Below are 24,668 nucleotides of genomic sequence, written 5' to 3' on the forward strand. Positions count from 1 at the left end.
AATAATAATTTACTAAGGGGAATGTGAATGCATTCATTAGGCCATGTATGTATTCATGAGGAAATAGTTTTTTATTTTTTTATTCAGGAAACTAGGAAAGAGTTGTTATTGCAAGTAAAACGTTGGTAAATTTACAAGCAAAATGGGCTCTTGGGTCCATTCTATCGACCGAGAGCAAATGGATGGTAAGGCCTAGAGGGACAAATTTAGCAAACCATTAGAAGAAATAAAGTAAATAATGAGGCCCAATTGAACTTTGTCATGATAGGCCCATTCTTTCAAAATGTGACCCACTTAAACACGAGCGTAGGCTCGCTTTAAAAATTTAAGACACCTGGCAGCATTTCATTCCTCTATTATTGGCCTTTTACCACACTATATCATTTCTCTTCTTCTCTCCAGAAGAAGAAAGGCACAGAGATATTCGACTAGCGTACAAAAAAAACGAAAAGCGCTAAAACCCTCTTTATTTGAGCGTTATTTCTTTGCTTCTTGTCCATTGAAAATGGCTACGTTCTTCAGGAGGCTCGCCAGAGCTACTCCGATCGCATTTACCAATGCATTTGGCGGCCAAACCAAGTCTAGCTTCAGCGCTTTTCGGATACCCATTGGAGCAGTCGCAGCTGTTTCTGGTGGAATCTCGTACTACTACTACTTTTCCTCGTCGAATTTGGTAATGTACCTTTATAATTCCATCTGGGTTTTCTTCTGATTGGTCGGTTGTGTTGTGATATGCGGTGGTTGATTACGTTTCTGTGGTTGAATGGTGGGGTAAACTCGGTTGGGTTTTTAAACTTCGAATGCTCAGGGAGAAATTTTGATATTTTACGAATAAAGAGAGAGGATTCAGATATTTGGAGTGATGGACTGGTTTAATTTGATGTGTATAGTACTTGGTCAAATCGATTGATTATTAATGTTTTTTAGTTTATGTGAGTTTTGGAAGTGCTGTGGCAAATGGCAATGCTGTGAAATTACACAAGTGTTTATCTGTATTCGAACAAGTAAAGATATAAATATTCATATTTTACGTTACAAGAACTGAACGAAATAGACATAGCACACAATTTCATTTCTGGGTAAGCACCAAACAAACTCATAAGATTTACTGTGAAGAGGAAAGAAGGAAAGACAATTTTCATACAAGGATCTTTAAATGTATGCACAACTCATCCCGCCACAAATGCCCTAGACTCCACGTATCTGTGATGGGCTATATACTTATAGTTTATATGGTGCAATTCACAAGGAATCAGTTTGCGTTCCCTGATGAGAATAGCATAATTTGATATCTTTCTGCCTCTGAACAAAATTCACTGCTGATAAATGTAAAAGCTGATTTTTTGTAGATATTTCAAGTTGAGTGCTCTTATGAAGTTTAAACTTTAATGTGTTTTTCATGCTCATTATGGGGCTTTAACATGAAATAGTTGTTAGATTTCTGATTACCATATTTGACTCATATATGCTAGTTATCTATATCTGCTTTTTATTTACAGGTTTATCTGGATCAAATCAATGAAGAGGCAGGTCCAAAAGTTGGTGAGTCTTTTATCAACTTTAACATTGTTTAGGAAGGACTGGCTTGGACTTTCTTGGCTTTTTATTTTTTTATTTTTGATAAGTAATTTTTGTCCCCAAGGGGAGGAAGGGAAAAGGGAGATTCAAATTGGTGACCTTCTCTTTATAAGGCGTGACTCCCAGCTGATTGAGCTACCCCTTAGGGACACTTTCTCAACATTAATAATCAATTTATGCAGATGTTGCAAATTTCATATGCTAACGAAGCTTTTTAACATTTGTAAATTGCTTCATACGGCTGCAAATTCCTTGAAGTGCCTGATACGTGATTTTTTTCACCCTTTATTGTGTTGTGTAAGTTCAATGGATCATTTTTTTTCATTTTCAGCACTCAACCCAGATAAGTGGATTGAATTTAAGTTGCAAGACACAGCAAGGGTTAGTCACAATACTCAACTCTTCAGGTATGTAGTCTAGGCTCAACCTTTTTCTGTTTTATTGAAGATCCGCTAATGGGTAATCATCTTGATGGGTGAAAAGTGTTTGGTCAGGAATCCGTGATCAGTTTCAAAGAGACAGTACTCAACCAATTGGGGGCAATGTAGAAAAACTTTAAACAAAGAATATAAAGGAGAATGAAGAGAGTCAAACTAGGAATAATTTACGTATAGTTGTTGGAGCTGATAAAAACAAAAAAAATATATCTAAATGAGGGTTGTTGTGGATGACATAGTATTAGTAAGTAAAGTGAAGTCTATATCAAATATACGGAGCCTTTTGTGATATCTACACCCCTTACTGGAATGAACCGTCATTTCTCAACATTTACATGTATTAAAAGCTCACAATGGCACCAGATTTCTCATGGAGGTTTATTTTTACTGTTGGATGTCACTCACCATTAAAAGCTTATGAAAACCTATAATATGCTTATGTCCGCTAGTCAACTTATGTTTATTTCTATCTTTCCACTAGATGTACAGTCGACCTCCAAATATTCTAAAGTACATTTGATCAGCCTGATATTGTGCCCTGGTTAATTTGGCAGCATCATCATAATTTGGTTAACCTTTCTAACAGTGTAGGCTTTTTAAGTTGTCAGTGTGGCTTCCACATGCCTTGTTTGTATAGTTTGGAAAGAGTGTTCAATGTAACTTATTTTTTGATTTTTCACCTTGCAAATGGTAGGTTTTCATTTGATCCTACCGCCAAGTTGGGTCTAGATGTTGCTTCATGCATTATTACAAGGTATGTTGTGCTGTTTGTGACAAGTGAACTTTACTGTAAAAAACGTGTTGGATCTGGAAGAAATCCACCTCTGAATTGATCATCTTGATGCATTATTGTCACCGTAGGGCTCCTATAGGACAAGATGCTGAAGGGAAACCAAAATATGTCATACGCCCGTAAGTCTTCCACTCTTCCTGTTTAATAAGATGCCTGATTGGAACCTTTTTATCTCAGTCTATTGTACCTGATTGTGTAAATTTGAAGTTTATTGTTTTACTAATTGTATCTATTTATGATGAGGTTTATACTCTTTAAATTGCATGAGTCTGCAAATACACACATTGCCATGCCCTTTTTATACTGGCAAGCTCAATATCATCCATTTTTTAGTTCTCAGTTCTTGCATTACCTGAACCTAGAAGGTAAGGTCTGTGTTAGGTTTGGCAACACTGAGGGATGAATTTGAGCTATTAGTTTCCAATTTAGAACGTTTAGTTTACTTCATATTTATTTATTCATTTTTCCTCAAAGTCTTTAGATGTTTGCAGCTTACTAACCAGAGAACAAATTGTGAGTTAGAGAAGACTGTATACTAGATACAGAGGCTCTGATCCTTATCTCTAAAAATTACATTTCCTTGGTCTTAAATTTAAATAAGCATCTCTCCGTCCCAATAAATATAATAACCTAATTATAAGCATCTCTCCACCCATTTATTGACTTACCTAATATAATTTAGGGTAATGCTTATTTATTGAATTGCGTAAAATTATTTAGGCCAAGCACCTATTTATTGAATTACCAAAAAACAGCACCATTGACTCTTAAAGCATAAAACTAAATATAATAACCTAATTAATTAATAGGGAGTGCGTTTTAAAAAAAATAATCTGCGATTTTAAACTAAATCGCAACTTTAGGGTGTTTGGGATTGCGATTTTAAAAACGCAAATTTTAAAATTGCAAAAAAATCTGTGATTTCCATAAGCTGATTAGAGGGTGCTTATTTGAAAAAGTGCGAATTTAAAACAAAATCACGATTTCTATTAAAAAGCTATTTGGCGCAATAGTTACCTTTTTTAGAACGGGAATGAAAAAAATACCAAGAATACCCACCTAAAATATATTTAAAACCCTTCTCTTCTCTTTTTTTTTTTGTATTGTTCATCCTTATTGGTAATTTGGTCATGAAACCGCAATTATATGCTAATGTTATCCAAACACTCAATTTATAAAAAAAGTACTTTTTAGTATGTTTTACCAAACGCCTGTGCGATTTTAAAAAGTAGCGATTTTAAAAACGCAATTTTTAAAAACGCAATTTTTAAAATCGCACTTATTGAAATCGCACTCCCAAACGGGCCCTTAAAATAAAATTTGTATCTTTCCATCTGCATCATAGGCCAAGTTTGTTACAAGCTCTAAATGCGTTGTTTTTTGTTATGAGATCTCTACCCCTATCTATTTTAACCATGTTGTACTGTTGTATCTCATTTTTTCTCTTTGACTTGGTTATATCACAAATCCTGACGCTTCTGTATATTTGGATGTCCTGATTACCTGGATTAGTTACTCTGTAAGTTAGTTTGATATTAGATTAGTTGTACTTTGATGTATTTAGACAGTATGATCACCATAATTTAAGAGATTGGGTATCTTTTATATTTCTTCAGCAAAAATCAACTAGGAAAAAGGCACATAGTTCCCTGTTAAGGTTCATGTCTTGATTGACAATGTCTTAATATTGAAATGATCAGATGTTGATCATTTACTTGCCATGTTGGCTACTTTTGGTTTTGTTTATAGGCAACTTGTGGAGCTAACTTGATATGTTCTGTTTTCAGCTATACTCCCATATCAGATCCAGATTCTAAGGGATTCTTTGACTTACTTATTAAGGTTTGCTGTCAATTATGGATTACTCAACTTTCCTCCTTTTTCTTCTGATTTCACTTCTGAACATGTCCTGCATCATACAAGGAGTGCTCTTCATATTTAAAGGATTTTTTTTTTTTTTTTTAATTTTAATTATTCCAGGTGTATCCAGAAGGAAAAATGAGTCAGCATTTCGCAAGCTTAAAACCTGGCGATGTAGTTGAAGTCAAAGGGTAAATTATACTTGTCCCCAAGTGTTAACAGATGATGTGCTGTATATTATCTTCATGGAAAGCTCAAATTTCTTGCAGGCCCATTGAGAAGCTAAGATATACTCCCAATATGAAGAAACACATTGGCATGGTAAGAGAAATTATCTAGAAATTAGATTTTATTTGACACCGATGTCGTCAACTTATGGTGTGCCATTTATTTACAATTTAATTTATAGTAAAATGATAGTGCTAGGCTGCGACTCTTATTGTATCAATGGCGTATTATCTGTTTGTGATTGGAACTGTCTCTTAGTTCTTAATATTACATTCAGTTTCTAGTTCTCGTTGCTGTCCTTTTCTAATGACAAGAACCATTACTTTATCTGCAAATTAGTCATTGTAACATGGAATATTTTTGAAGTTTAATGAATATGTGTGCTCCTTTATCTGAAGTAGATTATATTTTGTTCATTCAGATTGCTGGTGGCACTGGCATAACTCCAATGCTTCAGGTTATTGAGGCTATACTGAAAAATCCTGATGACAAAACTCAGGTGAGGGTTGTGCCTCTCATATTGCTATTTTTGTAACCCTAATTAACATTTTTCTCTTGTTGTGCAGATTGCATGTGCTACATGCGTGTGTGTGTGTGTATTACAATTATGGTTTTAAAGGCATTAGGATTAGGTAGGGGTGGCAATTTGGGTTTGTGCCATGTCGAGTCGTGAATATACAACTATATGGGTTGACCCATTTAATTAATCGTATCAAACCCCTCACTCGACCTGTTTAACTAAATGGGTAACACAACAAGACTTGAATATCTCGTTTAATAATTAGATCGTGTTGGGTTGACACAAACACGACCCGTTTAAACTTGTTTAATATAATGGTTTTTTTCCCTAAGCAACACAATATTTGACTGATAAAAGAAGATTACAAAGGGGAGTGGAATAGAGCCCAAAAACCAAAAGAAGTAGCCTGTGGGATGGGCATTAAGCCCATTAACAGTAAGTCAAAGGTGGGCCAAAGGCCCAAAACCAAATAACCCATGTTCCCGGTGGTGGGACCCACCACACCAGCCAGGGTGCCTTCAGCAGCATGTGCCGTGGTGGCCGGTTCATGATCTGGACCAAGTCGGCCTTCAAGAAGCTGGACTCGATATACAGATTGTTCGAGAAGCCCTCAGAGGACTGTACAAACTCAGGGCACTGGGAACACCTGCTGTGAAAGGGCCCATATATTTGCCATGTGGGTGGAAAATGAGCAGGTGGATAGGTGTTTGCCCCGTGCGCTGATGTGGAGGCGCATAAGGTACACACACGGACACACGGTGGATAAAAGGTGCAGGGGGCAGAGGAAATTCTGAAGATACTAGAGGAGGGGCATGTGGGCGGGGATGGAGGGCGGAGAGGAGCATATCTGGCTTTTAAACAAAAGAAAACGAAAGGAAGCGGGGAAGGAGGGGCAGGAGGAGAAGTTGTGGAGGAGGCCCCCTCATCCTGCCCGGAGCTCTCATTGGGGAGGGGGGGAGTGCCCTCACTAGGAGATGGGGAACTCACATGGTGGAGATGGAGACTCTCACATGGGAGATGGGAAACTTCTTTTTCCAATGAAAATGCGGTTATATTCTTGAGATTTTAAAGGGTAAAAATGCAATTTAATTATAGGAGGTACACGGGTTGACACGATTTTGACTCGTTTTTTAATCGTGACTAAACGGGTCGACCTATTTTGACTTGAACCCTATTACACTAAACTCTAACCCTCTAATTTTGTGTCGTATTAATGTTGGGTTCGTGAGTTATGCCAATCATTGCTAGTCCTAGGATTAGGTGCATGCGCATGCATAAGTGGGAAGGCATTTGTTTCTGTAGATTTAAGTGTGTTTTTTCTTTTATACCGCCCTCAACAGATATTTGTAAAATTTTCTTGATGATGCTTTGGGTTCTCGCAGGTATCACTGCTTTATGCCAACGTCTCCCCAGATGACATACTGCTTAAACAGAAGCTTGACATACTTGCAACTAGCCATCCAAACTTAAAGGTACAGATGTTTCAGTATGTCAAGGCTATTGCTGTTTTGTCCAAATTGCTTGTTTGAAAACAACATTATGGCTTATTTGTTATGACAAAAAAAAAAAAAAAAAAAAAACCAGGTATTCTACACCGTCGATAATCCATCAAAGAATTGGAGAGGAGGTACAGGTTTCATATCAAAGGATATGGTTGTCAAAGGTTTACCTGATCCTAGTGATGATACTCTAATCCTTGTAAGTGTTACTTCGTTACTCATCTCAACTTTCACATGCTTCTACTTAAATCATGATATGGCATCAGGATATATATATATATATATGAGGAAGAGCAAAAGCGGAAAAAAGAAATACAAAAAGTCGACTCCAATTAGTTTAGAAAGGATCCATGGAGGTGACCCAATTAATTGGGATTAAAGCTTTGCAGTCTTTTGGCATTTTTTTGACTATTGGTGATGACCCTTATACCCCATTTGTAATCTGAGGTAGGATCCCCATTTGAGTAGCAAGCCAATCTGCACATGAGTTGGATTGGCTTTGCTGTGAACTTGCAATTTATCAAGTTCCTGCACCCATCAACCAGAGCTTTGTCCAACTCAAATTGAGAAGGGCAATTTTTCAAATTGTCCACTGCTGCTTAAAAGCACCATAAGATTTGAAAGTATTCACTTAAAATGGATTATGGAATGGAAATGTGGCTCTTGGAGATTGATCATGGTGTTACCAGACAAGTGTTGTTTGTACAAGTTCATGTTCATATAATCTAGCTTGATTTTAGTGTTCCCATAGAATTGGGGTGAGATATTCTAACGTATTTTCAACTCCCTGAATAAAATTTGTTCTGTTTGTTCAGGTATGTGGCCCCCCTGGAATGATGAAACACATATCTGGTGACAAGGCTAAAGACCGCTCACAAGGAGAGGTATTTTGAGAGAGCATTTTCTGCTCTTTAATTGGTGCGACCAATTTGCTAATATGTCTGTCTTTTTAACCTTGACTTCTCTCCTTATTTTCTTCACTGCAGCTTACTGGCATACTCAAAGAGCTCGGATATTCTGAGGAAATGGTTTACAAATTTTGACTGAAGCCTGTGTGCATTTGCTTCAAATTTTGAGTTCTCTCTAAAGAAACATAATAGGCAGATTGAACTCGAAGAGCATAACATTGAATTTGCAGATGATATTCGATATAAAATAACGCACTGTGAGAGCTCGCACTAACTCTAGAGTTTTGATTTTGAAGAAACTTGCAGAGTTTCTACTATGGGTTTCTCCAGGCTGTTTATATTTTCCATGAGAAATAATATATACTACATTTTTATTTCATGATTATCAGACAATACTCACGTGGCAGTTTCAATTAACCCTTATTTATTTATTTATTTATTTTAACAATAATTCAACTGTGTCAATAAATCTCTCATTTTTATTCAAACCCTAACCCTTCTTCCATTACTCACTTTTCAGCAAACCACAACAACTAAATCACACATAAACAACCTCAACTTAGATATCAATAACACAATACAATTAACATTATCTCTTTGAAACATCAAATTAACCATACAAAACACAAAATAGCTCCATACAAACTCCTATAACACCTTAAATCAGCATTAAATCACCATTTTTTTATGTAGGTTACAACTACTTATTTTGAAAAAACACAAACAAATTTAAAGTTTACTTACAAAAAAAGTATTAAAAAAGAATAGCTATGTAGCCACCTTTGGCCGGAAAATAAGTGGCCGCACAACCCCTTTCTCATCCGTTGAGGGTGGCCAGCAGTTACACGATCGGGACGGTAGTTACACGACCATTCTTTTTTATTTTTTATTTATTTAAACATTTTAAAATAATAAGTTGACCTTTGCACCTTTAAAAATTAAGCACGTAATTTGTTAAAATGTATCTAAAAGGCATGAATTATTATTATTATTATTATTTTTTTTTTTTTAAGGTACCTCAAACCCCTAACAAAACACCAAAATAAAACCCAATCACGCACACTCACTCTCTCTCTCTCTCTCTCTCTCTCGTTTGCGATCTGACTCTCGGCAATGTGAAGTTGTGAACCACAATTCGAAGGCTGATGGCCTTTTCTTGATCTCTCTTCTCACATTTCGCCTTTTGCAAATACTCTCATTCTCTTCGAAAATGGACGAAGAATTGCAGAAAAGGAACACCGACTGCGTGTATTTTCTAGCCTCACCCCTCACCTGTAAGAAGGTCCGTGAAAGGCAATGCGGCTGTTTCGTTTCTTTCTACGAAATATTTCTTGCTTTCATGAGTTTTTTTGATGCGCCTGTTTCTGCTTTTATGCTGCGAATTCTGTTTGTTTTTTTTTGCTTTACGATTCATATTCTATGATCTGGGACCTACATTTGAAAGGGTCATATGCTACGTTAGGGTTTGTTGAAACGAAGGATAGCTTAGGGTTTTGGATTCGACCTGAATCGAGTTAGTCTTATTTTTCATGTTCTTTTACTTGGAGATAGTCTGGCATTTCCATTTTTTATGTGGTGTTTGCTATTGTGACGAATTTTGAATTTATCTTTCATGCATTCGACTTGGTAGGGTTTATGGACTTCTGGAGAGTTGGGGTTTTCTTTTTCCAATTTTCGTTAGTGTACTCTTTCTGTATCGTTATGAGTGAAATGAAAGCATCTATGTTTTTCATGGTACAAGACTCAGACACTTGAAAGAAAAAAGATAGTGATTCCTGGTGTTTGGAATATTGCACAAGTATTGGTAGAAATGATGTTGTTTGTTCAAGACTGGGTTCTAGTGTAGATTGTATTGAATCATATGCGATTGCGTTTCGTGTAAGGAGAGTCTAGTTTTAGGGGTTTATGCAGTCAGGTTTTGTTGTTAGTATGCCATAATCTTTGTTTCTGTTTCATGGTGAGATTCATCTTTCTTTCTTTTTTTCTTTTTAATTTGTTTCTCTCTCTTCCAGGGGATTGATTGTGAGTATCGGCACAGCGAGATTGCGAGGCTCAATCCCAGAGATTGCTGGTACTGGTTGTCTGGCGATTGTCTTAATCCTACCTGTGCTTTTAGACACCCTGTAAGCTTGTGTTCTCTTTCTCTTTCTCTCTTGTTTTTGGGTTAACTTGTCTCCATATATTTTGGTTAGGAACCTTGATTTATTTCCGAATATCATTTGCACATTCAATAACCTAAACCTGGGTATTGTTTATGCATTCTTTTCCACCACTTTTGCTATCTTGTGTGTGTTGTAGATGAGTTTGCCTTGTTAGGCGGTTGCATAAGTTATGTTGGATGGTATATCTTTAAGATAAGTCAGTTGCACCTTGAGAAACATGTCTTTTATATGCATTAATTGATAATTATTACTTTGATAAATACCGTGAGAAACCAGTATTTACATATTTAGTTTCCATCTTGATAGATACATGGGTTCCATTAAAAGGGTCAAACCTTTGCATGTTGCTAAAACCATGTTTTAAATTATTTTGTTTGGGTTTGCGATTTTTTTTTTATTCTACTGAACTGAATTCAAAATTGCGAATATCGAGGAAAAAAAAAGAGTTAAGATTATGTTTGAGTTGTTAGAAGAATATAAAATTTTGAATAAAGTTGAAAATTTTTGAGTTGAGTTGAGTGTTAGTGGTGTTAAATCAACTAAAAAAGAGAAAAAAGTTGAGAAAAATTGGGAAGAATTGTCTTCCCAAACAAGCCCGTAATGAAAAGGAGGTGTACTGTGAGAAACCAACCATTATGAAGTAGATAATTTTTGCTGTTACTAATATGACCTAGATGTTGTAATTGACTTATTACCTTCTTTCACACCAACTAGTTTTCTGTGCTTTTCATGTGGGAAGCTTCTTTTTTTTTTTTTTTTTGGGTAACTTTTCATGTAGGTAATAGTTGATTTGATGTGCTTGGATGAGGATGAACTGATGAGATTGTGATAAGTTTTACAGTGACATCCTTGAACACTCACAAACTAGAAGACAGCTAATGTGGGTTGTTTAAATTCATAGGCTGATCGGCAGGAAATTGGTGCTTTTAAGTATTTGACTGTGCAGTCTGTAGTCTTGTAGCAAGGTCTTTGTTCCAGTGGTATGGCATCACGAATGATGTAGTCTAAGCAGATCCAGCAAGGGTGGATAAGAGTTTTTAGTGCAAGGATCATGGATGATAAGTGTAGTGCCACATTCAAATCTATAATATTCAACTATGGGAGTTATTACTTGCTGGATCCTTTCCAGAAGGGAAAAGGGTCCTTTTACTTTTTCATTTAGACAAGGGGGATGGAGGTTGGGTCTTTTAATTAACATGTTGCTTCTGTAAAGACTGGAGTCTATGTATGATTGCAGAGAAATTGTGTGCAAGTAATAAATGAGACTGAAAAATTAACGAATGGAACACAGAGATATTGTTGCACTTATGCCCAGGACTACATCTGTTTTATTCTCAATCTGTGATAGTATCTTACTCTTAAGGTGTGTTTTAAACTTGTTCCATCATCTTTTACCGTATCAGAGCTTTTCTTTTGCACATCTTTTGCATTCCTTTTTCTTTCTTTTTTTCTTCTGTTTTTTTTTTTTTTTTTTTCGGTGTGTGTTTGAATTATATGCCAGGGGACTGCTGTGTTTACTATTCTCATCATCTCTTGGTATCTGCTAATGTCATTCGAACTAACCTTTGTTATCTTGTAGCCATTGGATGGGCATGCTGGAGCAGCACCTGAATCTGCCCACTGTTCGACACCTGTGAACAAGACCAATGTTCCCTGTTACTTTTACTTCAATGGGCTCTGCAATAAAGGTGACAGATGCTCTTTTATGCATGGTCCTGATGGTAATGCACCTGCTGGGAAATCTACAAAGACGGCCTCTAGAAGCAGTGATGCACCTGCCTTAGAAAACAAGACATCTGCCGGAAGTGAGACAGGGTCAGCAACTGCAGAAACACATCTGAATCCATCTGAAAGTGCTTCTAAGGTACCAATCAATTTTAATTTTCTTCCCAAGGAAGAACTTCAGCAAGCAGTACCCAAAATTCTCTTCCTGCAAAGTGCCTCTCCACAGATTGCTGTTTGTGAGTATGATGATGCGGTGATTAGGTCAGAGTCGTTGATTCCAGCAGAAGGTTTTATTCAAGGAAGATCTCATATATGCACAGATCAGAGTTCAGAGGAGCAAGTGGAAGACCATATTGAGCCAGAGGAGCGGTGGGAATCATCTCCTGGCTTTGATGTTCTTGTGGATGATAAATCAGAGAATTTGGGTTATGAGGACGATCCAGAGTATTTGCTGGACCTTGATAGGGAACATAGAGAGCTGAATAGCCACTTCTTGGTGTATGGTTTTGAAGATTCAGTTGAGTATGATCCCATGTACCCTGATGCAGAACTTCTTCGTGAACATGGTATATGTGATGGCTTTGATCATCTGGATGATGAGCATCTTTTCACTAATGTTGAAAGAGAACCTGGTCATTCTAGAAGCAAAATGTTGGGTTCTATATTGTCTGGGAAAAGGAAACTCGTTCCATTGGAACTCGCTGTTGGTGACTGTAATGACATGGATCTTCGAGACCATCTGAGAAAACGCAGGGTGATTGATGGTTGTCAAATTACTGGCTCTTCAAGAAGGCATGGCTCATCCCATCTAATTAATCGTAGCCAAAAAAGGCATCCAAGGCATGGTATGGGTCAACGGCTACATAGAAGAAGATTGGCACCAGAAGTGGGAAAGAACACTATTGAATCACTGAGAGAGAATGGGACCTTTTTAAATGGTGCAAACCAACATGGTTTGCTGAGGCGCTCACATCAAGATAGGTCAAAGAAGAATTTCAGGAAAAGAAGACTACCTAAACGGCACTTCTCAAGTGAAGTTTCAAGGAAACCAATTGAAAGAGAGAGGAGAACAACTCGGGAGTCTACTATGTTTACCGGACCCAAGACCCTTGCCCAGATTAAAGAGGAGAAGAAAAAAACTGAAGACAATGCAGATTGCATTTGGAAAGTTGGGAATTCAAGCAGAACTAAATTGGCCGACTTCCAAGGTCCCAAACCCTTGAGTGAAATCCTGAAGGGCAAATGGAGGCTGGATTCTGTCAGTGACAGTGATATTAGTGGCCGCTAAAAAAAGGTGCGCCATTGATGCTAAGAGGAATCATGGTCATTTAGTGATAAGTAGTAATTTTACAGAGCAATCATCAACATTTAGCAAAAAGTAGTATGTTTGGGCGATGAAAAAGGGCCTAAGAAGGAGACCTCTAGCATAATTTTGTGATCATTGGATATGCAGGACACTCTAATTTTACATTCTAATGAAGGTAATGAGGGCCTTGAGGAGAAGCTTACCTGCACTTGTTCTCAGACCTTCTCAAGATCTTTTCTGTAGCCCCCAACGATTTCTAATCTCTGAAAGTTCAAGGCTACAGCAGCCTCTTGGCCGGCTTCCACGCGAACACCTTATACAAAAACTCTTAGATCAGTGTTATCAAGCTTCTCTTGATTTCTTGTACAGAGGTGCTGATGAATACACTCACTTAGTGATTGTTGCATTTGTATTAGAAAAGTTTACTGTGCATAAAATGCTCTTAACGGTGTCCATTTGGTTGCATAACAATGATGGAGTTGTCTCTTTGGATTTGTTTGATGTGCTTTATATGGGTTTTTCATCACTCATTTACCAGCGACTTTTATTCTCATCCATCTATTTCTTTGATTTGTTGGCCTAGAAATGCTGAAACGTTGGATTTGATGTGATTATGATGGCATACGATTTGTTAAACCATTACCTAAAACATTAAGATTGAGGACGGGCTAAATAAGAAAAGTGCAAGAACAAATTAATTACTAGATATAGAATAAGACTACATATCATGAATTTGGCTAAGGTAGAGTGTCTAGATTTAATTTTACTCTTTGATTTTTCTTAAAAAAAATTGAAATTAAATCTAGACCGTTGAAACAACTCTATCGCTCTCATTGACTATGTTATTAAGGTTGGTTTGGCAAGATTTGGGCATTTTTTTGACATTAACAAATCAGACTATATATACGTGTATAGCATCAGATTTTGACATCTGCAATTTGGATGCTCATCCATAAACCAAATCTCTGACTTATCACCATAAATGGCCAGAAAATCTCCCAGTCGTTCGATATTATTGCTTGTTATTGTGAGTCAAATGTAATTTGACCTTATCTACAAATTCAAAAAAAGCAATATTATTAATATTACTCAAAGCCTAGGGGGAGTTCTTAGATTTTGTAAATCTTAAAGGAGGATTCTCTAATTTGTCACCCCACCTCATATATATATATATATATATATATATATATATATATATATATATATGAGAAATGCCATCTTACGTCTCTTCTCTTTTATTCTTCATTTGTCATTTCCCCTTCCCCTTACATTTCATTTATATATATATATATCTGCCTGCACTTCATATTTCCTTCCAACGAAGAAACCTCTAGAGAGAGAGAGAGAGATGGCTGGATTGCAAAGGTCTACAACATCCTTCAGGAGACAAGGGTCGTCAGGTTTGGTCTGGAATGACAGGTTTCTATCAGGGGACTTGAGCAAAATGAGGCCTAACCAAGAAGACAAAGAGGTGGAATTCAGAGACCTTAGGCCATCCCGGAGCGTCGGATCACTCGGTATATTGGAGCGTAGTCGATCCGCTGGAGGCGAAGGACAGGCGGCGTATCGGTCGACCGTCAAGGCTGAGCCGCCGGCCCTCGACCCGCCATCTCCTAAGCTTGCAGGCTGCGGCCTCTGTGGCCTATTTGGAAAGCCAGTGATGATCCGTCAACCCAAATCAAATAAGAGTAGGTCAAAGTGACTTTGCAGGACTTATATATTGCATGGCTGCTTAATTTTCCAATTTTATTTCCCATTTTCCCTACACCTTTTTCTTGTTTAATTTCCTCCTTTTGATGGTGTATTTGGTTTTGGGTTGTTCTAATGTTTGTGTATATAGCAGACTAGCTAGCAATAGTTGGAATTACAATTAATCAACCACAAAACCTGGGGTCCAAGGATCATCAAAGAGCACAAACATGTATGTTTGGTTTTTTAGTTTCTTGGATTTTTTTTTTTTTTTGGTTTATGGATAGTATCCCTATTTTGTAGTTTATCTGTTCATCCAAAGAGAAAAAAGAGTGCGAATTTCTATTCAATGTTTACTATGATTCTATGAACCTCCGGAGATTGTGGTAGAATGTTTGCCATAGGTTTCTGAAAAATAGTGTGAATTATTAATGAAATCTCATTTATTCCTAAAAGATGCGTGTTTCTCAACACAATTAATTTTACTCCTTTCCCTCCATCCATGGACTCAAAAAATCCCCACAACCCAATTTTAATAATTAAAAAATTAAATTAAATTAAATTAAAAAAAAAAAAAAAAAAAAGAAAAAAAGAAGAGAAAGAAAGAAAGAAAGAGAAGAAGAAGAAGAAAACTCTTGGGCAGTAGTAAAAGAATTGCAAATGATGGTAATATCGTATTTGAGGTTGCATCAGAAAATAGAGTTTTTTAAATCAAAAATATTTTTTTTTAAAGAGCTATATTTTTAAACTTTTTCTAAAAGTGTGTTTTGATTTTATAGAGTAATAAAATTCTTTTAGAGTTTTTTACCAAACATTCCTTGGTTTTGTTTGGCACATTTTTTTTTTTAAAAATGTATTAATAGTATTTTTTTAATCTCCTTAATTCAATCTCAAACCGACTTTAAAGAATACTATTAAGAGTACTATAATTTTTATTATAAGTAAATTGATACTGCCACGTGAGTTTGTATAGGAGAATTGTAGTACTAACCAAGCATTTTTCTAGGCAACTAAAGATTTGAGAGCTCTAATTATTAGCTATTGGATTCATAATTAAATCCATGCTTTCTTCGATGTTTTGGTCGAACTAGATCAAGCTATAAATCAGTCAGAATTAAGGGGTCGCCTGCAATTCCTACCATTTAGGCCTCTTACGTGCGGCTCCCAACGAGTAGATGCTACTATAATCACGTCCAACTAAATTAGCCATAATTGTTTTATCATGCTTGCCTTTTTTGAATAATAATAATAATAATAAAATACATCCTTTCTTTACATTGGCCTTTTCATCCTTTGTTATTGGATGAACTCGATTGCTGTTACATGAGCCTACATAAGCTTTAATTAACCTTTCAAATCAAATTCATAAATAATAAAATTGTGACATCTTTTGTTGCAATTTTTGTCTTTTTTTTAATAATTGTTTAATATATTCTCTATTTTTATTTATTTTTTTATTACCTAACACTTACAAGTAGATGAGTTGCCTCGCATAATATAAGAAATCTTTTACACCAAAGATTTGTATACTAATATCAGTCATTATCTGTCTCCCTTTCTATCCTACTCTTTTGGCTTTTCATGTCTGCCCTTCTTGTGTGATAGAATATAACCATTATTATTTGTCTCATCTCTCATAAATAAAATATATATATATATATTTATAATATATTTTGTGTAATTTTTTTTAATGATTTAGATTTAATTTTAAAATTTTCATATAAAAACGAAAAAAAAAAGTAAAAATAAATCAAAGATTTGTGGGCTTATAGTGCCAATCATAATTAAATAAATACTCAAGAAAATAAATAAACCACATGGTCCTTGCTACGATGATGTCATGCCTACCAATTACATTTAAAACGAATTAATGGGGTAAAAGGTCAAATTATATTGATTTTTTTTTTCTTCTGATAATAAAAAAATGCGTAATTGATTGATTTTAATTAATATTATTTGTGGATGCCCTCATTATCTCATAAGTCATACCTATAGGAAATAATAAATGAAGAAAATAAAGACATTTTTAATCAGAATATGTAGCCTAGTCATAGGGTACAATGGCATCAAGTGCCTCCTTCATTAGGGGGAAGAACCGAGGGATCAATATCTCTTATCTATGCCTTCAAGTGCTTTGAATATGATTCTATATGGAGTGGAGCTATTTTGTTGTCATAATTTAATATTATATTTATATTACAGAGAGGATGTTGCATGATAAATATGCTAATATGCTATATAAAAAGTTAAATAATGTGTCATCATTTACACTATTAGATGCAACAACGTTAAATTATGACTATAAAATGTTCATTTACATTTTAAGTAAAATAGAGATGAGCCATTTTATAATCATGATTAATGATGTTGTATCAAATGTTGTAGATCACCCCGAATTGGGATCTACATCAATTAGGTGCCTTAAGGTTTTGTGAGAGAGCTCATGTAAGACCCAACTGTTCGAGCAGCCAAAAATTTATTTAGAGCTTATTTAGAATTGTGTTTGACAAATAGAACTTTTAAGTCAAAAAATGTTTTTTTGGCAAAACCTTAATTTTGCAAAAATTGTGTTTTGGCCATTTTTAGAGTAAAAAAGTCAAATAAGTACTTTTGAAATTTTTTTACCAAACATGCTAAGGGCTTATTTGGGATTGCGTTTGAGAAATAAAGCTTTTTAAGCTTTTGCCGTGTTTTTTTGTTTTTTTTGTCATTTTTAGGATTTTTAAACCTTTAAAAGTGCTTTTAATTTTTTTATCAAACGAGTATTTTTTTCTTTAAACAAATTTTTTGAGTGTTAAAAATGCTTTTAAGCTCTTCAAACGCATCCCAAACAAGCCATAACTTTTGTTTGGTACGGTTTTTTAAGTACTAAAAATATTTTTTAAGTTCTCAATCGCAATCTCAAACATGCTCTTAAGTAACTGGGTCTCACTGACATTGGATCTCTCTGTGAATCCTTATACAAATGATGTCAAATGATAAATATGTTTGCAATTTGCCAATTCGAATAAAGGTCAGTTTGTCATAAATACTCCAACAAGGAGCTTATTAATTTCTAAAATGATATAAATTTCTTATAAATTAAATTTTAAGATATTTTCTAATTTTAAAAGTGCCGTGTGTCTTTGAGCATGTGAAACATAATTTTTTTTTTTTTATTGATGCTATTAAAAAAGCGTGTAAGAAACAAACCATATGCTACATACTAAAAGAAACATAATACTTATAAAAATTGAATTAGAGAAATTTTTCTATAACTCAATTTCTAAAAAAATTTCAGCCAATTTTTAAAACATTGGTGTTCTATAGATACAGGAGCCAGATTTCGACATATATATGCCAAGTTGATTGCCTATAAAACCTTTGTTAATTCGTCTTGATTCAATCTAATTAAGGATGAACTATAAATTAATTCCCTATCACTAGAGGAAATTAATTCATAATTTTTTATTCTTTTTTACTAAACCCATTTATGATTCAGAGAATTTTCCATTTCATTTGACGGGTTTTTTCATGTGACATGTCGCACAAAACATGAAATTTATTTCTCAAATGGAGCTTAAGGTTTCATAGAAGAACCAATAAAACAAAATTTATTTTTGATTTAGAAATAGAACAATTTTATTCTCACTCGTTAACATAGTATCAAAACAAACGTCACGAGTTTAAACCTTGTATCTTGTTATTCAACTCCCATTTTAATTAAAAAAAACACAAAATTATTTAGGCCCAATTTGTGAAAATTTTTGTTTTTAATCTTTTATTTGTTCTTTTTGAAATAAAAATATTAACTAGAGATGACCATGTAACGTGTAGATGTTAGAGAATATATTTCCTACATAGAAAGAAATATACCAAATTGATATTATAGATTAATTATTGATTGTAACGAGATTTGATGGTAATCAAATCAATCAGAATATATTTCCTCTAACAGTAGATACATATTCATTCGGGAATATTCATGCCATTCTTTTTTTAAAAAGGTCTTTTAGTATTAACATTAATTTATATTTTTACAAACAATACGATGACCATCACACTTGTGCTGAAGTTGACATCTGGAGAGGTGTGTTTTTCAAATAATTCAATGGAGAATGACAACTTGGCAAAGAATATTCGCACTATGTACTAATAATTTACTAAAAATAAGAGCTTGGAAAGGCATGCCCACATGAAAATAAAAAATAAATCGTAAAAAAAAGGCCATTTGCATAAAATAATTTCTCTTTGGGATTGTAGCTTATTATAGAATAATAACTATACCATTAAATTTTGGATAGAGTTTTTCTCCAACTGGGTTAAAGGAATTTTCTTCAACCCTGTCTATAAAAATAACATGTATCCATTTTGTTAATAACATGCGAGATGCACATGAGTTTTTAATATTATTTATTATAGCTTTATCCCTCCTATTAAAAAAATATTTGCATCTTACATATTTAAATGACATATGCCATTTCTATAAACTGGGTTGAAGGAAAGGAAGCTCCTCCAACCCAAATTGGAAAAAAACTATTCTTAAAATTTCTACAATCCAACAGATTTAGTTTTGGAACAAATGGATTTTTTTTTTTTGGTAAAAAGGCAAATTTATCTTGATTTGGAGGTCTATTTAGGAGTGACAATTTTTGACGCGACCTGCGAACTCGATACAATTTTAACACGAAATTAAAGGTTTAGGGTGACCAATATAGTCGTATATCAATACTTCGACGCAACCCGAACCTGACACACGACAAAATGGCAAGCAATTTTTGACATGACCTGTGAACCCGAAACAAATCCAATACAAAATTAGAGGGTTAACGTTGATGCATTTGACTTGTTTAATTAAATGGGTTAGGTTAGGGTTAACCTATATAGTTTTATATGCATGTCTCGACACGAATCGAATCCTACATGCGAACACGAAGTGCCACCCTTATCTGTTAATATATGAGTTTGACATTTATTAGGTCATTTCTCACTGAGTAAAAATCAAATTAAACTCTTGTAAAGTGAAATTGCGAAAAGCCGTTATAGTTATCGTTAGATGCAACAAAACACAAATGTAATAATTAAGGACCAAAACTACTTCAAATAATATGTTACACTTTACTTTTTTTTTTCTTTTAAGGAGAAAACATTTCATACTCACTCATATGTTACACAATATTACAATGCTTTTGTTTTTTATACTCAAGACTTCTGATCAATACAAGAAAGGATCAAATTTAATATCATAATACATGCATTAATGTTCGAAAAAGCAACCTATATATAATCCTATTTTACTCAACCCAAAGCCTTTTGGATCTTCGTTTTAAATAACAAAATGCAAAGCTTTTCCATCGAAAAGTAAAGGAAACAACCTGTTGAGTGGGTGACGAAGGACCCGAAACTTGAGCCCACGATGCAATGCCAGGCCGGCCCATAGACTTGATCGAACTCCTGTGTGACCATCAACAAGGTTGTCATTGATGAATTGAAAAAAAAAAACAAAAAAAATAGTTGTCATTGACATTCTCCGTCCACAGAGACAGAAAGAGAGTAATGATATTTATTACTACCATATATGATGGTTATACAATTTAATAATGTGAGTGAAAATGAATTAATATTTGAAAAAAAAAAAGGAAGATAATTTTCACGGATTAAGATCCTTTACAATTTCAAAAAAAATTGTAGGTTTTTAAATTACGGAATTTCGGTCATTTCTAGGCATTAAAACGCTTTGAAAATGACACATTAAAAATGAGGTATGTTACAGTTGAGAATTAAGTATATTTTTATCAAGTACTTGCTCTCTGTGTTGTAAAAAAGCTTTGAGCCAAAAACTATCTTTTGATTTTTCGAAGAAGAAGCGTATTTGCAAAAGTGAAAAAGAAGTCCTTTGGAGATAAAATTATTTCTGGCTGTTTTGATAACATGCCACATTTTTAATATGTAGCAATGTTCAAGCGTTTAGATACCTAAAAACAGCATAAATTTTGTAATTTAAAAATATACATTATCTAAATTATTTGACAATGATATAATAATTTATTAAATAACATTACTCATTATAATATAAATGAGGTTTGACTTAAAATAAGCTTGGGAAAAGTAGTAATTTAGTGCATGAGTAGACGAATAAGTTAATAACTCTAGCTTTTTTTCTTCATCATACACATGGGCTGCATGTTGGACTCTTTATCCAATTGAATATCTAATAATCTAGACAACCTAGCTAGATCTGGAGCATGGTCCAGATTAAATGGTCCAGAATTAAAAAAATTCTTTTAATGGTTCTATCATGAGATCTTGTGAATGGGACTGTTCATGTGTGGGCACACCTAGAGAGAGAGATTCATATTCCATGCTCTACCTTCTCCATATAGAGGAGCCAAAAAGGTGTAGAGAAAGAGAGATAAAAATGAAAATCCAATCATGAAAATACCAAAAACAAACTCCCAAGAAAATAATTTATCACAAGACACATTTTTTGGCTTGGCATCAATAGCCCTTTTCTTAGTTTTCTATGTGGTCACTTTTAAAGTAGACCATGATAATTTTTAGCTTATTTTGGATACATTGCTTGCCAACAGAGCAAATACTTTTTGACACAATTCATGAATCTAATAGAGTTATAATTGATGGGTTTAACTTGTTTTTAAATGGGTCGAGTTAGAGTTATCTTAGATAATTTTATATTTATGATTTGACACGATTCGAACCCGATACGTGATATTTAAGACTAATAATTTTTTACACGACCTACGAACCTAACACAAACTCAACGGATTAAAGTTGAAGAACTCTACAGAAAAGTAGCAATGAATTAATGAATTAAACGTTTGAAACATACCTTCTTCATGTTGAAGGCCATGTGTTTGGAGCTAAACTTCTCCAAGCTATCATAAGTACGCCTAGCGCATCGGAAGGCATGCACTTGCATGAATCCAGGCATGTCGGAGACGAGAACCTTCACCTGAAGAAATGCTGCCACCGACGCCAAATTCGTTTCGACATGGGAAACCGATTTCCTTGCCTCAACCAATTCTCCCTGAACTCCTCCTCCCTCTGCCACTCTCCGGCCACCTTGCTCAATTCCCTTGCACGTTTTCGATTTCCTTAATACCCAACTGCGCTGAATGGATCTTTTGTCCACCACAGCCGGCGGCTCCAGCATCGGCTTTATATGGTTTCCGGCCACGGAATTGTAAATGGACATGAATCCTTTCTTTTGCTTCTCATGGGTGGCAGCCATTGCTTGCTCTTCAAGTGGCTGCCTATAGGTTCAATTCAATTAGTTATAAGGTACAATATATATATATATATATATATATATATGTTTGGAATCATGAGCACAAGGAAGACCCATTAAATTAATGTTGATTAGGAAGTGGAAAAGATAAAGAAAAGAAAGGAAGCATGTGTAATTGGCGATGGCCACGGAAAATAAAAGGTGGTCATTGGTAGTGACAGATTTGATATATTTGGTTGTTGCTTCAAATAATTGTTCTTGTGATTAGGGTTTGGGGGCATATTTGTCTGCAATGGTTTGTTTCAGGACAGCCAGCACACAAGGATGTCTCCTACCATCCACCGTCAATTTTCTGTGGTACCAAACTAAAGATAGGATCATTTTATCATTATCATAGTCCTCGTTTTCGAACCAACAGTACAGGCGACAGGGAGAATTGACTAGGAGAAAATGCTTTGCCAACCAATTATTTGTGATAAAAACATACAAAAATGAGATGAATTATGGTGAAATTCGCTGAAAACTTTGTATAGGTTTTGCAGTGCATGTTATTCTCTGAACATGTTATTACTTATTGATTTTTTAAAATATCTAGGTCAATGAGAGCATAATTTAGTTCTTTGGACTAACCATCAGTTTTCCTAAAAGCTTAAATTTAATTACTTAACTATTACTCTATTACTTTAACACTTTCCCTCACGTGTAGGTTCAAACTCCCTTTTAATAGGTGTGGGGCGGCCCAACAGAATATTTTATTTAAATGTGAGTGATTTGACGGAGTTAAAATTCGAACTCATAACCTTTGGCTTTAATACCATGTTAAATCACCAGTTTCCCTAAAAACTTAAGCCGATAGGAATATGTAAATTTAATCACTTAACCATTACTCCATTACTTTAACATCTAATACCAAAATGTAGTCATTTAGATTCTTTTTAGTAGTAAATGTAAGTGTTTAAACACCGAACCAACCAAATTTTTTTTTTTTTTTTCTCTTTTTTCTCCTATTTCACTATAATCTTTCCAATATTTTCATGTCATTACAATTTTCTCTCTCTCTCTCTCTCTATATATATATATATATTGTAAGGCTTTCAGCATTATATTACTACGTATATGTTTGGCACCACCTTGAAGCTAGCTTGACCAACATGTGCAATCTTAGGGTAATTTTTTAATGACTTGGGGGCCATGTTGTCTGCAGCAAGGATCCATATATGTATGGCCTTAAAAAATTAAAATTAGAAAAAAAATTCCATATATATGTATGGTCATTTACAAATATTGGGCAAGTCATATCATGGAGTACCATACATGTACCAAGGACTGACATCCTCGGCAATAGTGAAAAAATTGCCCACCAATTTTTTTTGAAATTTTGACCATCAATTTTCATCCAACAGTCACCATTTTGCCGCATGTCTCACTTAATATAAAATAATAAAATATTATTATTTTTTAAAAAATAAATATAAAATCAAATAATAAAAAATATAAATAATTATTAAAAAAATATGGGGTGGCCAGCCACCCCAGTTCAGCCTTGGGGGTGGCTGGGGCCAACCCCCAAGGGCCGGTTGGGGTGGCCGGAGCCACCCCATGGCCCTAGGGGGTGGTTCGGCCACCCCCATGGCCCTAGGGGGTGGCTTCAACCACCCCCAACCGGCCCTTGGGGGTGGCCAAACCACCCCCTGGGGTGGGGCCCTAGGGGGTGGCTTCGGCCACCCCTGGGGCCATGGGGGTGGCTCTGGCCACCCCAACCGGCCCTTGGGGGTGGCTGGCCACTCCCTATGGGGTGGTTCAGCCACCAGATATTTTTTAATAATTATTTTTATTTTTTATTATTTGATTTTATATATATATTTTTTAAATAATAATATTTTATTATTTTATATTGAGTGGGACACATGGCGAAATGGTGGCTGTTAGATGAAAATGGATGGTCAGGATTTCAAAAAAAAAATTGGTGGGCAATTTTTCCACTATTGCATGGGATCTCAATCCATGTACCAAAGGGAAATGTCAATGTGAGTTGATCTTATCATGCTTTTTCAAGACTCTTCTTAAATCAGACCTTTTATCATCGCGATGCCGTCTCATCAATGGATAGGAAAACATTAGGAGAATACTGAACAGAACATTTAGCATTTTCCTAAAAAAATATATAGTTAATGATAGAAGACATTCTTGGTCCTCTATGAACAGTACTTTCCGATCCTCACTAAATTTTGTTCATCAAAATAGTTATAAATTATATTTTATTTTATTTTAATTACCTACTTTTTAAAGCATCCCAATAGTTTCACCATTTTATTAATTATCATCCTTTACTATTCTATTAAATTTTTTTTTTCAAAGATTTCTTTATTCTTTTTATAACTTTTTTCAAATAATAGGAACGAAGAGAAAAAAATTATATTATTTTTTATTCAATTGGTAAGTGAGTGAGTACTTTCATTCACCAAACGAAAATCACTATTTTGTTGAGGCTGCTGGGGAGTTTTTTTTTTTTTGTGATTTTTAGTGATTTGGCCCATCAAAATAGGCAAAAAAAAAACCAGTTTGGTGAGACTGCTAGAAATATTTCTAGCAGTCTCACCAAACTAGTTTAATGCTCTAAGAGCATTCGTAGTGGTTTATGTATATTTTTATGCAAAATGGCTAATGAAAACCCAATTTATCTAGTTTAACTAATAAGTTTTAAAAGACACCATATATCCGATTATCTATTTTTT

At 34.8% G+C, this 24,668-nt stretch overlaps 4 protein-coding genes across 4 annotated transcripts; 3 read left to right on the plus strand and 1 right to left on the minus strand.

The window, feature by feature from the left end:
- Positions 1–410: 410 nt before the first annotated feature.
- On the plus strand, positions 411–8,216 carry LOC132165401 (FAD/NAD(P)-binding oxidoreductase). Its single transcript, XM_059575943.2, has 13 exons — positions 411–673; positions 1,500–1,542; positions 1,910–1,985; positions 2,710–2,769; positions 2,877–2,927; positions 4,596–4,650; positions 4,789–4,859; positions 4,938–4,989; positions 5,318–5,395; positions 6,799–6,888; positions 7,001–7,114; positions 7,731–7,799; positions 7,902–8,216. The coding sequence occupies exons 1-13, from the start codon at positions 506–508 to the stop codon at positions 7,956–7,958; spliced, it is 984 nt and encodes a 327-aa protein (XP_059431926.1). The 5' UTR covers positions 411–505; the 3' UTR covers positions 7,959–8,216.
- A 677-nt stretch (positions 8,217–8,893) lies between these two features.
- LOC132165400 (zinc finger CCCH domain-containing protein 34) lies at positions 8,894–13,524 on the plus strand. The gene is made up of 3 exons (XM_059575942.2): positions 8,894–9,105; positions 9,836–9,946; positions 11,565–13,524. The coding sequence occupies exons 1-3, from the start codon at positions 9,034–9,036 to the stop codon at positions 12,996–12,998; spliced, it is 1,617 nt and encodes a 538-aa protein (XP_059431925.2). The 5' UTR covers positions 8,894–9,033; the 3' UTR covers positions 12,999–13,524.
- Positions 13,525–14,334: 810 nt separating this feature from the next.
- LOC148583018 (plant/protein) lies at positions 14,335–14,900 on the plus strand. Its single transcript, XM_088511980.1, has one exon. The coding sequence runs from the start codon at positions 14,365–14,367 to the stop codon at positions 14,716–14,718; it is 354 nt and encodes a 117-aa protein (XP_088368106.1). The 5' UTR covers positions 14,335–14,364; the 3' UTR covers positions 14,719–14,900.
- Positions 14,901–19,801: 4,901 nt separating this feature from the next.
- Positions 19,802–22,099, minus strand: LOC132166411 (Dynein light chain type 1 family protein). Its single transcript, XM_059577213.2, has 2 exons — positions 21,535–22,099; positions 19,802–20,138 (listed from the first exon to the last, which is right to left on the minus strand). The coding sequence occupies exons 1-2, from the start codon at positions 21,934–21,936 to the stop codon at positions 19,983–19,985; spliced, it is 558 nt and encodes a 185-aa protein (XP_059433196.2). The 5' UTR covers positions 21,937–22,099; the 3' UTR covers positions 19,802–19,982.
- Positions 22,100–24,668: the final 2,569 nt, after the last annotated feature.

This window comes from Corylus avellana, chromosome 11, assembly GCF_965113065.1.
Source record: "Corylus avellana chromosome 11, dhCorAvel1.hap1.2, whole genome shotgun sequence".
Lineage (NCBI taxonomy): Eukaryota > Viridiplantae > Streptophyta > Magnoliopsida > Fagales > Betulaceae > Corylus > Corylus avellana.